Below are 12,782 nucleotides of genomic sequence, written 5' to 3'. Positions count from 1 at the left end.
ATCCTGAGTGAGGTAAGCCAGACCCAAAAAGAGGAACATGGGATGTACTCACTCATATTTGGTTTCTAGCCATAAATAAAGGACATTGAGCCTATAATTCGGGTTCTTAGAGAAGCTAAATAAGAAGGAGAACCCAAAGAAAAACATATAGGCATCCCTCCTGAATATTAACCTTCATCAGGCGATGAAAGGAGACAGAGACAGAGAGCCACATTGGAGCACCCGACTGAAATCTCAAGGTCCAAATTAGGAGCAGAAGGAGAGAGCAAGGAACTCAGGACCACGAGGGGTACACCCACACACTGAGACAATGGGAATGTTCTATCGGGAACTCACCAAGGCCAGCTGGCCTGGGTTGAAAAGGCCTGGGTTAAAACTAGTCTTGCTTAACATAGCGGACAATGAGGACTACTGAGACCACAAGAACAATGGCAATGGGTTTTTGATCCTACTGCACGTATTGGCTTTGTGGGAGCCTAGGCAGTTTGGATGCTCACCTTACTAGACCTGGATGGAGGTGGGTGGTCCTTGGACTTCCCACAGGGCAGAGAACTCTAATTGCCCTTTGGGCTGACGAGGGAGGGGGACTTTATTGGGGGAGAGGGAAAGAAAGGGGAGGCAGCGGTGGGGAAGAGACAGAAATCTTTAATAAGTAAATAAATAAAAGAGTTAAGGTGGTAAGGATGGCTCCAAGCCAGCAGTCTCAGAGACATTGGACAGACTTTTGCCATGTTGTACTGGGTATAGCAAGCAGGAAGGGCCATTTTTGACCTAGCAGTGCCACAGCTTAGGTTTTTAAGAAGTGCTTAGCAGTTTAATAAGCAGTCCTGTTCAGAAAATGATTACAGATACACAATAAGGACAAATTCAGATGGAATAGACCTCTAAATGGGTCACAGTGCTGTATAAATACAGGTTCAGAATAAAGAAGAAAAAGAATATAGAGAATTGGAAAAGAAGTAAAATGTATAAAAAATGAAACAATGTTTTTAAAGTGGCAGAGCAGAGAAGTCATAGATTAAAGAAATAAAGAAAAATAAGCCACATAGAGATGGTAAATACACAGGGAGTCTGAATTATGTATATTATTGTGTTCTCATTTACGTTTTTGACTGTGAAGGAGCTAAGTACAGACAGAATTTCATTATAGGGACTATTAAGATAAACCAACGTAAATGTATCTTGACTTCACAATATGAATCTAAGGATATGCTGTGGAAAAGAAATTCTGCTTTTGTTTCCACAGAAGATAAGAACCTATGGATTTCTTCCAGACTAATGATTTTTGATGGACCATGACATCCTGAAATGTCATCATAAACATCCTCAAAACACTTCACCCAACAAAAAGCAGGAAGCAAGATGTACTGAAACATTGCTGATAGGCCATACCTCATGGAGATGCACAGATTAATGAAGATGAGTTAAATTAAGATATAAGTGTTTCCTAGTAAGAAGCTAAAACCAATAAACCAAGCAGTCATTCAAATAATATAGTTTCTGGGTGATTATTTTGACAATCTGCATGCCAGGGAAACAATCATGTGGCCTCCCAAAACACATACAAAACAAATAGTAAACAAAATATCTTCCCTAATATCCAAGACAAAGACTTTTCTATCAGGCCAACTAAAACAGCAGTTTTAGAAGGGAGGGGCAGAGATGCTCCCAGGTGAAGCAAGGATCCTATCCCCAAACATATAAGCATTAGCTACTGTAGGAGTTGCAGAAGGGAACCTGCAACTGGCAACTGCTTTGTATTAGAATGGTCTATACTCTGTGGGTGGCACAGAATAGAACCATGCAGGCTAGAAATATGCCTGGCATCTCTTTGGTTGCATCATTGTCCAGAGGGGAGTCAGGAGCAATGCAGAACCAATAAGTTGCAGCAAGTCCTAGACATGTTGAGTGGGAGGTACAGGTTCAGGGCACCAATGGTACACCTGCTCCAGACTCGCAGACTTCCTGGAGCCAGTACAGGGAGAAAGAACAGAGATAAAATGTGGAGTGAAAATAAGGGTTAACAATAGTGTATCTTCTTTATCTATCATATCACTGGAAAAATGTTATGAAGGTCCTGTGACATACTTGGATATTGGGTGATGATAAACAGCCATGTGAACTGATATCTGAGGGAAAAATTGGGGTATGTGTATTTTTTGAGAGGTAAAGATAAGGTCAAGATACTGAACTATAGCTTCCCAGATATTCAACGTGAATAGACATGATGGTACAAACTGGCTAGTGGGTCATCACCCAATTGTCCAGGAGTTGTTATGAGTAGGAAGGCACGGTAGTCTTCATCATCATGTATGGACAGGGGTGAATAGAGTCCTGAAACTGAGAGATGTGTGGTTGCCCAGTACTTGGGCCTGTGGGTGTGGCCAAAAGATGATAAATGAAGGTTGAGGGATGAATCCTCATTCATGAAAGCATAGCCAGAAATGGACGGGGGGGGGTACTGTTATTGATTTTGGTGGTATTGGATAGAGGCATCTAGTGATTGTTCAGTTGGAAAAGTGACCAAATTGAAAGTTACTGGGTCATGACAAACCTCAAACTGCCAGGGCAAGAGGAACTACCAGCAAAGCCTACAGAGTCTCTCACAGCACCAATGTTATGGTATAGCACAATATGGACCTTGGTAGGCTGGGTCCCAACCATGACAAGAGAGAAATAATGACACCATGTAGTCAGAGCTTAGATAGGGAGTTTATTGGGAGAGCAGAATGAAGTGTGGGAAGGGAAGGAAGAGAGGAAGAGAGATAGGTAGTATAGAGTGACCTTACAGGAAGAGAGAGAGAAAGTAAAGGAGAGAAGAAAGGGGGAGAGTGAGAGATAGAAGTGCATGTAGACAGAGAGATAGAGAGAGGTGAGTGGTAGAGAGAAAGAGGAAGAAAAAGATGAACAAAAAGTATGTAGGATTTTGCCTTTTAAATTGACATTGTGAGACCACACAGGTGGCCAGGCTACTGTCTGTCATGCATGTAGGGGCGATGTATCCTGGAAGGTCCTCCATGGGGTATGGCCAGGTGTGCCTGAATTATAAGATGTTAGTAGCTTTCACATATTTGGGATTTTATAGTTTTTATTACTGTTAAGTTTGAGCCTTAAAAACACAATTCCTTATCATGAAAATGAAACTTTAATCCATAAATATATTCACAAGGACATGGAGGTCAAACATATAATTTTCAGTTAGCCTATAATAGCCTGTATATACCTTAGGAAATTATAGACCTTATAGTTCAAAATGTATCTTATTTATCAAATATATGTTGCTATTTAGTTAAATATTTTAGTAGTCTGGTGTTAGCAAACATATAAGTAGTTAGATATGCATCACTAAGCCAACTTTTTGTTCACTTTAGTAGACCTTTACAATCATAAATTTATTGTTATATATGTGAAGAGAGAGAGGAGAAATCATATGATCAAGTGGGGGGGGGGCTCAAAATTATGATAGGGAAAATCAGAGACAATTGCCTCATGCTAGTAGAAGCTCACAGACTGATGTGGGAGTGTCATATATCAATCTGATGATTTCATTGGTTAAGCAATAAAGAAACTCCTTGGCCCTGATAGGTTAAAACATAGGTGGGAGGAGTAAATAGAATAGAATGCTGGGAGGAAGAGGAAGTGAGCTCAGACTTGACAGCTCTGCTCTCTGGAGCAGAGACGCCAGGCTCCGCTCTCCCAGGCAGCTCCAACCCAGGAGGGACATAGGCTAGAATCTTCCCAGTAAGCGCACCTTGGGGTGCTTACACACTTTATTAGAAATGGGCTAGTCCAGGTGTGAGAATTAGCCTAGAAGAGGCTAGATAGAAATGGGCCAAGCAGTGCTTAAATGAATACAGGTTGTGTGTTGTTATTTCGGGGCATAAGCTAGCAGGCGGCCGGGGTGCTGGGGACGCAGCCCAGCCACTCCTATTATTACAACAGATGGCACCCAATGTGGGGCTAACTGAATCCACAAAAAGCCTGAGAAAGCTTGGGAAAGAATGGAGTGAAGCATGTTTTCTTGGTAGCAGCGATTTCTCAAGTCTGCTCTGCCTGCTAGAGGAAAGCAAGCGCTCTCATCTAAGAGAGACTTCCTGACTCAGCTTTAGCTGCAAAACCCTGCAGCTCATTAAGAGGTCCTTCCATGAAACACTTAAATGGTGTTGACAAAACCTGAATGCATGCTTTTTGGTTTTCGTCCATAGCAGGAAAAAAGCTGCACTATTTAAAAATGCTGGCTTTCTGGGCCATCCTGCCAGGGCAAACGCTGACTGTTTGAGGCAGGAGAGCCGGCTACAGAGAGAGGACTTGAGTGTTGTCTTGTTGGGCCCTAAAGCCCCACCAAGGAGGAGGTCGCCCAAAGAGACACTCACAGCACGGTTGATGCAATAGAAAGAGGAATTTTTATTCTGCCACGGCAGAGGTCCCTCAGTCTCGAAAGGAGAAGGATGCCTGCTTTGTCCATTACAAGCTCTTTTAAAGGAAAAAAAAAAACACAAAATTAGGGAGGGGGTAGTAAAGAATCAAAGGGAAAGTCCAAAAATCATTTGTCAACTGTTTTGACTAGTTCATACAATGGTCAGCTAACTCTACTTGATCAATGTTATGGCGGTTACAAGGAGGAACACCTGCAGGTCGTCTCACCCTAGTTCCAGGGTCCAGGTCTATTGAAGAAAAACTACAATGGGGATGGAAAGTACTCAAAGCTCCTGTGCATGTGTGTTTGGTTACTAGGGTCCTGGTTCCCAGGAAGGGGGGTGCAGTAGTGCTAAGGTGTCTCCTAATGCTAGAGGCCTGGTTCCCAGGATGGGGGGTGCAGTAGTGCTAAAGTGCCTCCTAATGTTAGAGGCCTGGTTCCCAGGATGGGGGGTGCAGTAGTGCTAAGGTGCCTCAAAGTCTTTCATTTCCCCCCCTTTGATTTGGTCAAATCTCAATTTTGAGATTCTCAGGGATTATCCCTAAGGGCATGATATTGCTGGGTCAACACCAAAGCTTGAGTAATGCTAAGTCACTCACGAATGAACATCAGGAGTCGATTGAGGATGCAGGGCCCAAAGGTTAGGATGAGTAATAGAATGATCAAGGGACCAGTGATGGTGGAAATGAGTGTTGTGAACCAGGGGGAGCGGTTAAACCAGCCGTCAAACCAAGTTTGATGTTCCTCTCTGTCTCTCGTCTAACCTCTCTCTGAGCTTAGCCATCGAATCTTTAATTACCCCAGAGTGGTCTACGTAGAAACAACATTGTTCCTTTAGGGCAGCACAGAGTCCTCCTTCTTGAAGAAATAGCAAGTCTAACCCTCGCCTATTTTGTAACACTACCTCGGAAAGAGAGATTATTGAATCTGCAAGCTTGGTGATAGATTGTTCTAGGGCCCTTAAGTCCTGGTCAATAGCTGCTCTTAATTCCTCAAAATGTTGGGGAATTTTGGAACTCTGCACTAGAGCAGTAGTACCGGTGCCAACACCAGCTGCCACCCCAAGGCCCAAGATCACTGCTAGAGTCATAGAGATGGGCTCTCGCCGATAACGGCTCGAGTGCCTGTCAAATTCATCCTCAAATGTGTTAGCAGGATAATAAATGACCCTTGGAACTAGTCGAACAAGCACACAGTAATCTTTGGTACCATCAAAAACTGATGTTGCCACGCAAGGCGTCAGGCCTGTACTACAAGCCCACCATTTATCTGAATCTGGGATCAGGTATCCAGTTTTAGCAGTTTTAGGGCTCTTAAGGGTCTCATTACATAAATGTTTGTAAGCAGCCGGTGGATTTCCCAAGCATGTCCCTGCACCAGTAACCTCTTTAAGAGTTAGTCTATGACTAACTCCCCAAGCGCAGCCCTCCTGGCTAGTTGTGTTATTGAAACCCCCAGATATTGCAATCCCTTCATAGTATGGGGGTCCTGCTGATAGGCACAGCCAGCAAGATTCTGTCATATTTGGGCCAGTACTATTCAGCAAAGAAAAAGCTCCCACTATTAGATTAAACAATCGCTGGCCTGTATTAGAGAGTGCCAGTGGTGAAGCAGGGGTAGCAGAAGGATTTTTAGGACTTGAAGGGGGACCCAGGGCCCTGGTGGGGGGGCACCTCATCAGGGCTAGCTGTCCCTGGTCAGGAAATACCGGGTTGGGCCCTAGTGCTATGGTCATGGGAGGTATTATAACAATTCTTAGGGTGAACAGAATTCCTATGTCTTCCCCTCCTGGATTATACAACCGTAAACCCCATATATTTCCTGTTAACCAGCTAACCTTTTTTCCCTTCTCCGTGAAGGTGATTGTGATTTCAGATTCCCCTGATTGGTACGAGTGAAAGAGACTAAGTCTTCTTTGCTAGCCCCCAACCATGAGGTACTGACATGGTTTCACATACCCAGGCAGCACAATAAAATACTTCATCCCCCCCCCCTCCCCGCCAAGTTCGTCTTCCCCCAGGACAAATATACCATTCAGAATATCTGCATGTAGGATAAGAGTTCTCGGGAGTTTGTTCAGTATCCCCCCAAGAGTCTTTTGCTAGGGCACATAGGTCAAACTTTAGCTGGGGGAACCAGGTACCTAGGGGATGAACTCCAGTGGCTAGCCTCAAGACTTGCCCAGTCTCAAAGTTAGTCAGAGTCCAAGTTAAGTTCTGAGGTGTATGGGGGTTCTTAGCACTATATGTGGAGGGAAACACCAGGGCATAGAACAGCAAGCCTGGCAGGATCAGGCTTCATTGACTAGTCTCAGTTTTAGAGGATTTTGGGTACGCTGAAGCTTCCATTTGGAAAGTTCTGGGTCGTCCTGTGGAGGTGCCGGCTTGACGTGAGACTCGTGGATCCAGGCTGCAATACCGTCCACTTTGAGGGCAGTAGGTGTTGTAAGAAGCACGGTGTAGGGTCCCTTCCAGCGAGGTTCAAGGTTTTGGGACCGATGTCTCCACACGTACACAGAATCGCCAACCTGGAACGGGTGCTAGATCTCCGGATGCCCAGGCTGGTAGGCAGCAGCTAGGGGTCTCCACACTTGGGCCTGGACGATCTGAAGTGCTTTTAGCCGCGCCTGCAAATCAGGTTTGTGAGTAGCGGGGTCAGGAGGGGCCCTAAAGGAGGCCAATGGGGGAGGCCCCCCATATAGGATCTCATAGGGAGTAAGTCCAAGCCGAGAAGGGGTGTTCCGCACCCGGAACAGGGCTAGGGGAAGGAGCTGTACCCAGTCTCTAACGCCAGATTCCAAAGCTAATTTGGATAAAGTCTCCTTTATGGTTCTATTCATCCTTTCTACCTGTCCTGAACTCTGGGGTCTGTATGCACAATGTAATTTCCAATTAATCCCCAGTGTCTTGGCCATACCCTGACTTACCTGGGAGACAAAGGCTGGGCCGTTGTCAGACCCGATTACCTTAGGCAGGCCAAACCGAGGAAAAATATCTTCTAGTATCTTCTTCACCACCATTTGAGCCGTTTCTCGTTTGGTGGGGAAAGCTTCAGTCCAACCGGAGAAGGTGTCTATAAAAACTAGGAGATATTTATTACCATATTTTCCTGGCCTTATTTCAGTAAAATCCACTTCCCAATGAGTACCAGGTCGGTCTCCCCTTATTCTTATGCCCTCTGGGGCACTTTGCCGTTTTGCGTTTACCTTGGCACAGGGGACACAAGTTGATGTCACTTGCTGTATGAGTGAGTTAAGACCTGGAATATAAAAATCTGTCTTTTTTATAAGAGATTTAATCTTTTTATGTCCTAAATGAGTCCATCGATGCATTTGAGTGACCAGTTCAAAAGCATCTTTCTTGGGCAACATGGTTTTGCCCTGATATTTCCAAGCTTTTTGTTGTTCATCAAAGTCTGCATTAAGTTTCTGAATAGTCTCTAGATCCTGGGTTGAATATTGGAAATGATCTTCTGTGGAGGGTGGTGCCTCTGCCAAGGATAATATTTCTGAGTTAAGCTCAGCCTTTTTAGCCATCTCATCTGCCATCTGATTTCCTTTGGCAATAGGATCATTGCCCTTCTGATGTCCTGGGCAATGAATAATGCTCACCTTCTTGGGTAAGAAGAGGGCCTTTAATAGTCCCAGGATTTCAGTCTTATTTTTAATTTCTTTTCCAGCAGAAGTTAGCAGTCCTCTTCTTCTAGAAATTTCCCCATGGACGTGGGCCATTGCAAATGCATAACGGCTGTCTGTATATATGTTTACTTTTTGTCCCTTTGCTAGTTCTAAAGCCTTAGTCAGGGCTATTAATTCTGCCTTCTGGGCAGAGGTTCCTGGGGGCAATGCCTGTGCCCATATGGTATTTTGTCCATCCACCACCGCCGTCCTCGCCTTTCACTCACCTTCTTTGAAGAAGCTGCTGCAGTCTGTGAACCAGGTATAATCTGCATCAGGGAGCCGGCAATCAGTCAAATCCTCCCTGGTCCCGTGGTATTCTGCCAATATCTGATGACAGTCATGAGGTACCCAAACAGTGGGTTCCGAATTGGGGAGCAAGGTGGCGGGGTTCAGCAACGTCGCATTTCCAAATGTGATACGTTCAGGGTTGAGCAATAACGACTGGTAGTGGGTTATACGGGCATTCGAGAGCCATCTATCAGGGGGTTGACGAATTATAGTCTCTAAAGCATGAGGTGCTATTATAGTCAGCGGTTGGCCCAGAGTCAATTTGTCTGCATCTTTGACCAGGGTAGCTACAGCTGCTACCACACGGAGGCAAGGGGGGCATCCTGTCACCACATTGGCCATCTTTTTGGAGATGTAGGCCACTGGTTTTTTCCAGGGTCCCAGTTTCTGAGTCAGCACCCCTTTTGCTACTCCCTTGTTCTCATCTACGTATAAGGTGAATGGTTTGGTGACATCAGGGAGACTCAAAGCAGGGGCCGAAAGGAGGGCCCTTTTTATTTTATCAAAAGCCCTTTGTTGGTCCTCTCCCCAGGAGAAAGGGACGTTGGCTTTGGTAAGCGGATACAGTGGGGCGGCCATTTCAGCGAAACCCGGTATCCATAACCTACAGAAACCGGCAGTTCCCAGAAACTCTCGGACCTCTCGCGCCCCTTTGGGAGGGGGAATTTGTGCCACGGCCTGCTTCCGACTGTCTGTTAACCATCTCTGTCCACCCTCCAAGAGGTACCCCAGGTAGGCTACTTGCTTCTTGCAGATCTGTGCCTTTTTAGCAGATGCCCTGTAGCCCAGTTCACCTAATCTGGTGAGTAGGGCTCGAGTCCCTCTGAGGCATTTTTGCTCAGTCTCTGCGGCCAGCAGGAGGTCATCTACATATTGGAGTAAGATTACCTCTGGATTGGCGGTGCGAAAACTGGCCAGATCCTGGTGTAGGGCCTCATCAAATAGAGTTGGAGAATTCTTGAATCCCTGGGGTAGTCTCGTCCAGGTGAGCTGCCCAGAAACTCCTGAATCAGGATCTTTCCATTCAAAGGCAAACAATGGCTGGCTCTGAGGGCTAAGTCTCAGACAGAAAAAAGCATCTTTTAAATCAAGTACTGAGTACCATACATGGGTCGGAGGCAGGGTACTTAAGAGATTATAAGGATTGGGCACCGTAGGATGAATGTCTAGAGTGCGGCGATTAACTTCCCTTAAGTCTTGGACTGGTCTGTAGTCCCCTGTGCCTGGCTTCTTTACTGGGAGAAGAGGTGTGTTCCAGGGGGAATGGCAGGCCTTTAAGATGCCCAATGTTAAAAGTCTCTGAATGTGGGGCCTGATTCCTTCTCGGGCCTCGCGGCTCATGGGGTATTGTCTTATGGAAACTGGAGTGGCTGATGGTTTTAACTCTATTATCAAAGGAGGTTGATTGCTTGCCAGCCCCATACCTGCGGTTTCCGCCCAGGCCTGGGGGAAATCACGGAGCCATTTGTTATCGATGGGCAGCTCCGGGGGAGGAGGCAGTTCAAACAGTCTGTGTTCGTCCTCCAATCTTAAAGTTAGAATTTGAAGAGCCTGGCCAGTATTGTCAGTAACTGAGGCCCCATTTTCTGAGAAGTGAATTTGTGCCCCAACTTTGGACAGGAGGTCTCTGCCCAGCAATGGGTAGGGGCATTCTGGCACCATGAGGAAGGAATGAGTCACTTGACCAGTGTTTAAATTAACTTTTCTTTCTGTGGTCCATCGGTATATTTTTCCCCCGGTGGCCCCCTGAACCCAAGAGGTTTTTGAACTCAAAGGTCCATTTGCTTGTGTGAGGACCGAATGCTGGGCTCCAGTATCTACCAAAAATGTGGTAGGGTGCCCCCCCACTAGAAGGGTTACCCGGGGCTCAGGGGGGGGCTCTGAGCCCTGACTGTCCTAATCACTGTCTTCCAGGGCTAGGACAGGAACTGGCTTTTTCTTGGGTTCAGCTGGACGTTTTGGGCAGTCCTTGATCCAATGTCCTCTTTCTTTGCAATAGGCACATTGATCTCGGTCCACTCGTGGCCGCCTTTTGTCTCCCCTATCCTTGTCCTGGCGCTTCTTAGGTTGCTCTATACTGCGTACTGTTGTGGCCAAGATCTTACTTAACTCACGACTACGCTTTTTATCTCGTTTGTCCTCTCTCTCTTCCTGTTCCTTGCGCCTTCTTTCTTCCTTTTCCTCTGGTGTCTCTCTTTTGTTAAAAATTCTCTCTGCCTCCTTTACTAAATCTTGGAGGGAGTAACCCTGCAGTCCCTCCATCCTCTGCAGCTTGCTACGAATATCAGGTGCTGACTGGCTTATAAAAGACATTATTATATCAGCCTGGCGATCCGCTGCCATGGGATCAAAAGGGGTGTACATTCTGTACCCCTCCAATAGCCTTTCTAGAAATCCTGCAGGTGTTTCCTCAGGCCCCTGTATTATTGCTCTTACCTTAGCCAAATTAGTGGGCCGTCTGCCAGCCCCTTGGAGACCCGCTAACAGAATCTGACGGTAGAGACGAAGTCGCTCCCTACCAGCTGGAGTATTGAAGTCCCAATTGGGTCGGGTCAAAGGGAAGGCATCCTCTATCTCATTTGGCAACTGGGTTGGCCTTCCGTCAGCTCCCAGGACATTCTTCCGAGCTTCAAGGAAAACACGCTGTTTCTCCTCTGTAGTGAGAAGTATCTGCAAAAGCTGTTGGCAATCATCCCAAGTGGGCTGGTGAGTAATCAGAACAGATTCTATAAGGGCAGTAAGGGCCTGGGGGTCCTGGGAAAAGGAGGGGTTATGAAGTTTCCAGTTATAAAGATCAGAGGCTGAAAAAGGCCAGTATTGAAATTGGTCAGCCATTGAGCGGAGGGGGAGTGCCTGGGAAGTCCACCTTTCCCTTGCAGATGTCCCTCTGCGGAGCCGCAGCCGGCCTGCTGGCTGCGAGTTAGGCCCCCCCTCAGCAGTATCAGTCGTGTCAGGGCTAGGGGGCCTGTCAGGGTCTATATCAGGTTCAGCAGGTTCCCCAGGAACAGGCGCGAGGGGGGCTGCCTCGGCCTGGGGCAGAAGAGGCCGGGGATAAGGAGGAGGAGGGTCAAAAAGCAGGAGGTCTGACTGATTGTCAGAGAGGATTGGTGGTGTCTGGGTCTGGGACTTCTGTTTCGGTCGCTCCTGCATGGGGAAGAGAGAGGACAACGGGTCCAGGGGAGGGGCAGTTGGGGTTGCTGCCGCCCTCGGAGTCAAAGGGGTGGTGGAGGGCCAGGGAGCTGGTACTGGGTTTCCGGCTCCCGCAGGCAGGACAAATGGTTTGACCCAGGGCGGAGGGTCTCTGGACAAGCTCTCCCAAGTTACGATGTAAGGAACTTGATCAGGATGGCCCTGCTGGCCAGGCTGAAAGACTCTTGTCTTAACCTGCAAAATAATATTCAGATTAAATGTTCCGTCCTGTGGCCAGCCCACTCCGAAAGTGGGCCATTCCACGGAACAGAACGCTTGCCAGCGTTTCTTTCGGATTACCATAGACTGGTTGTGAGCTCTGTCCTCAACCTCTTTCCAGTGGTCTAAAGTCAAAGTTAAGGGGGTGGTTATTTGTTGTCCCATTGTACTAGATTCCAACTCAAAAACAAACACAAAGACAAAAACAACAATACAAAATGACAGACACAGACTCAAGACCGAGAGCCGCGCGGCAACAGACTGATGTAAAACTGATATTACAAACCTGGAAGGGAGTGGGCGATAAGAACCACACTCTCTAGAAACTAAGGTGACCTGGTCGCTCCTAGTTTCACAAATTGCCTGTGAAGCGTCCTCCACGGCTGGGCCAGGGAGTGTTCCCGGACACGTCTGTCCCACTGCCTGGTCCCTTTCAAATACTAGCCCTGCGCAGGTACAATGTTCCTCCAAATCCCTGATGATCATAAACATAAGGCACAATAACAGAAATAGACGAACATAAAACATTCAGACAAGCGCGCTCTTACCTCCAACCGGGTCAGGAATGGGTCTGAGGGCGACCAGCACTTCCCGGCCAACGCACCAAATGTTGGGCCCTAAAGCCCCACCAAGGAGGAGGTCGCCCCAAGAGACACTCACAGCACGGTTGATGCAATAGCAAGAGGAATTTTTATTCTGCCACGGCAGAGGTCCCTCAGCCTCGAGAGGAGAAGGACCCTGCTTTGTCTATTACAAGCTCTTTTAAAGGAAAAAACCACAAATTCAGGGAGGGGGTAGTACAGAATCAAAGGGAAAGTCCAAAAATCATTTGTCAACTGTTTTGACTAGTTCATACAATGGTCAGCTAACTCTACTTGATCAATGTTATGGCGGTTACAAGGAGGAACACCTGCAGGTCGTCTCACCCCAGTTCCAGGGTCCGGGTCTATTGGAGAAAGACTACAATGGGGATGGAAAGTACTCAAAGCT

General features: G+C 46.8%; 1 protein-coding gene across 1 annotated transcript; it reads right to left on the bottom strand.

Moving 5' to 3' along the window:
• Window positions 1–8,312: 8,312 nt before the first annotated feature.
• Window positions 8,313–12,320, bottom strand: LOC126492903 (uncharacterized). Its single transcript, XM_050129540.1, is given in 1 exon segment — window positions 8,313–12,320. A coding segment is annotated over 1 exon segment (4,008 nt).
• Between the last annotated feature and the right edge of the window lie 462 nt (window positions 12,321–12,782).

This window comes from Alexandromys fortis, unplaced genomic scaffold (assembly GCF_014885135.2).
Source record: "Alexandromys fortis isolate MF-2015 unplaced genomic scaffold, M_Fortis_MF-2015_v1.1 scaffold_294, whole genome shotgun sequence".
NCBI lineage: Eukaryota > Metazoa > Chordata > Mammalia > Rodentia > Cricetidae > Alexandromys > Alexandromys fortis.
Note: the sequence above shows the minus strand (reverse complement) of the source record. Positions and strands in the feature narration are given on the sequence as shown.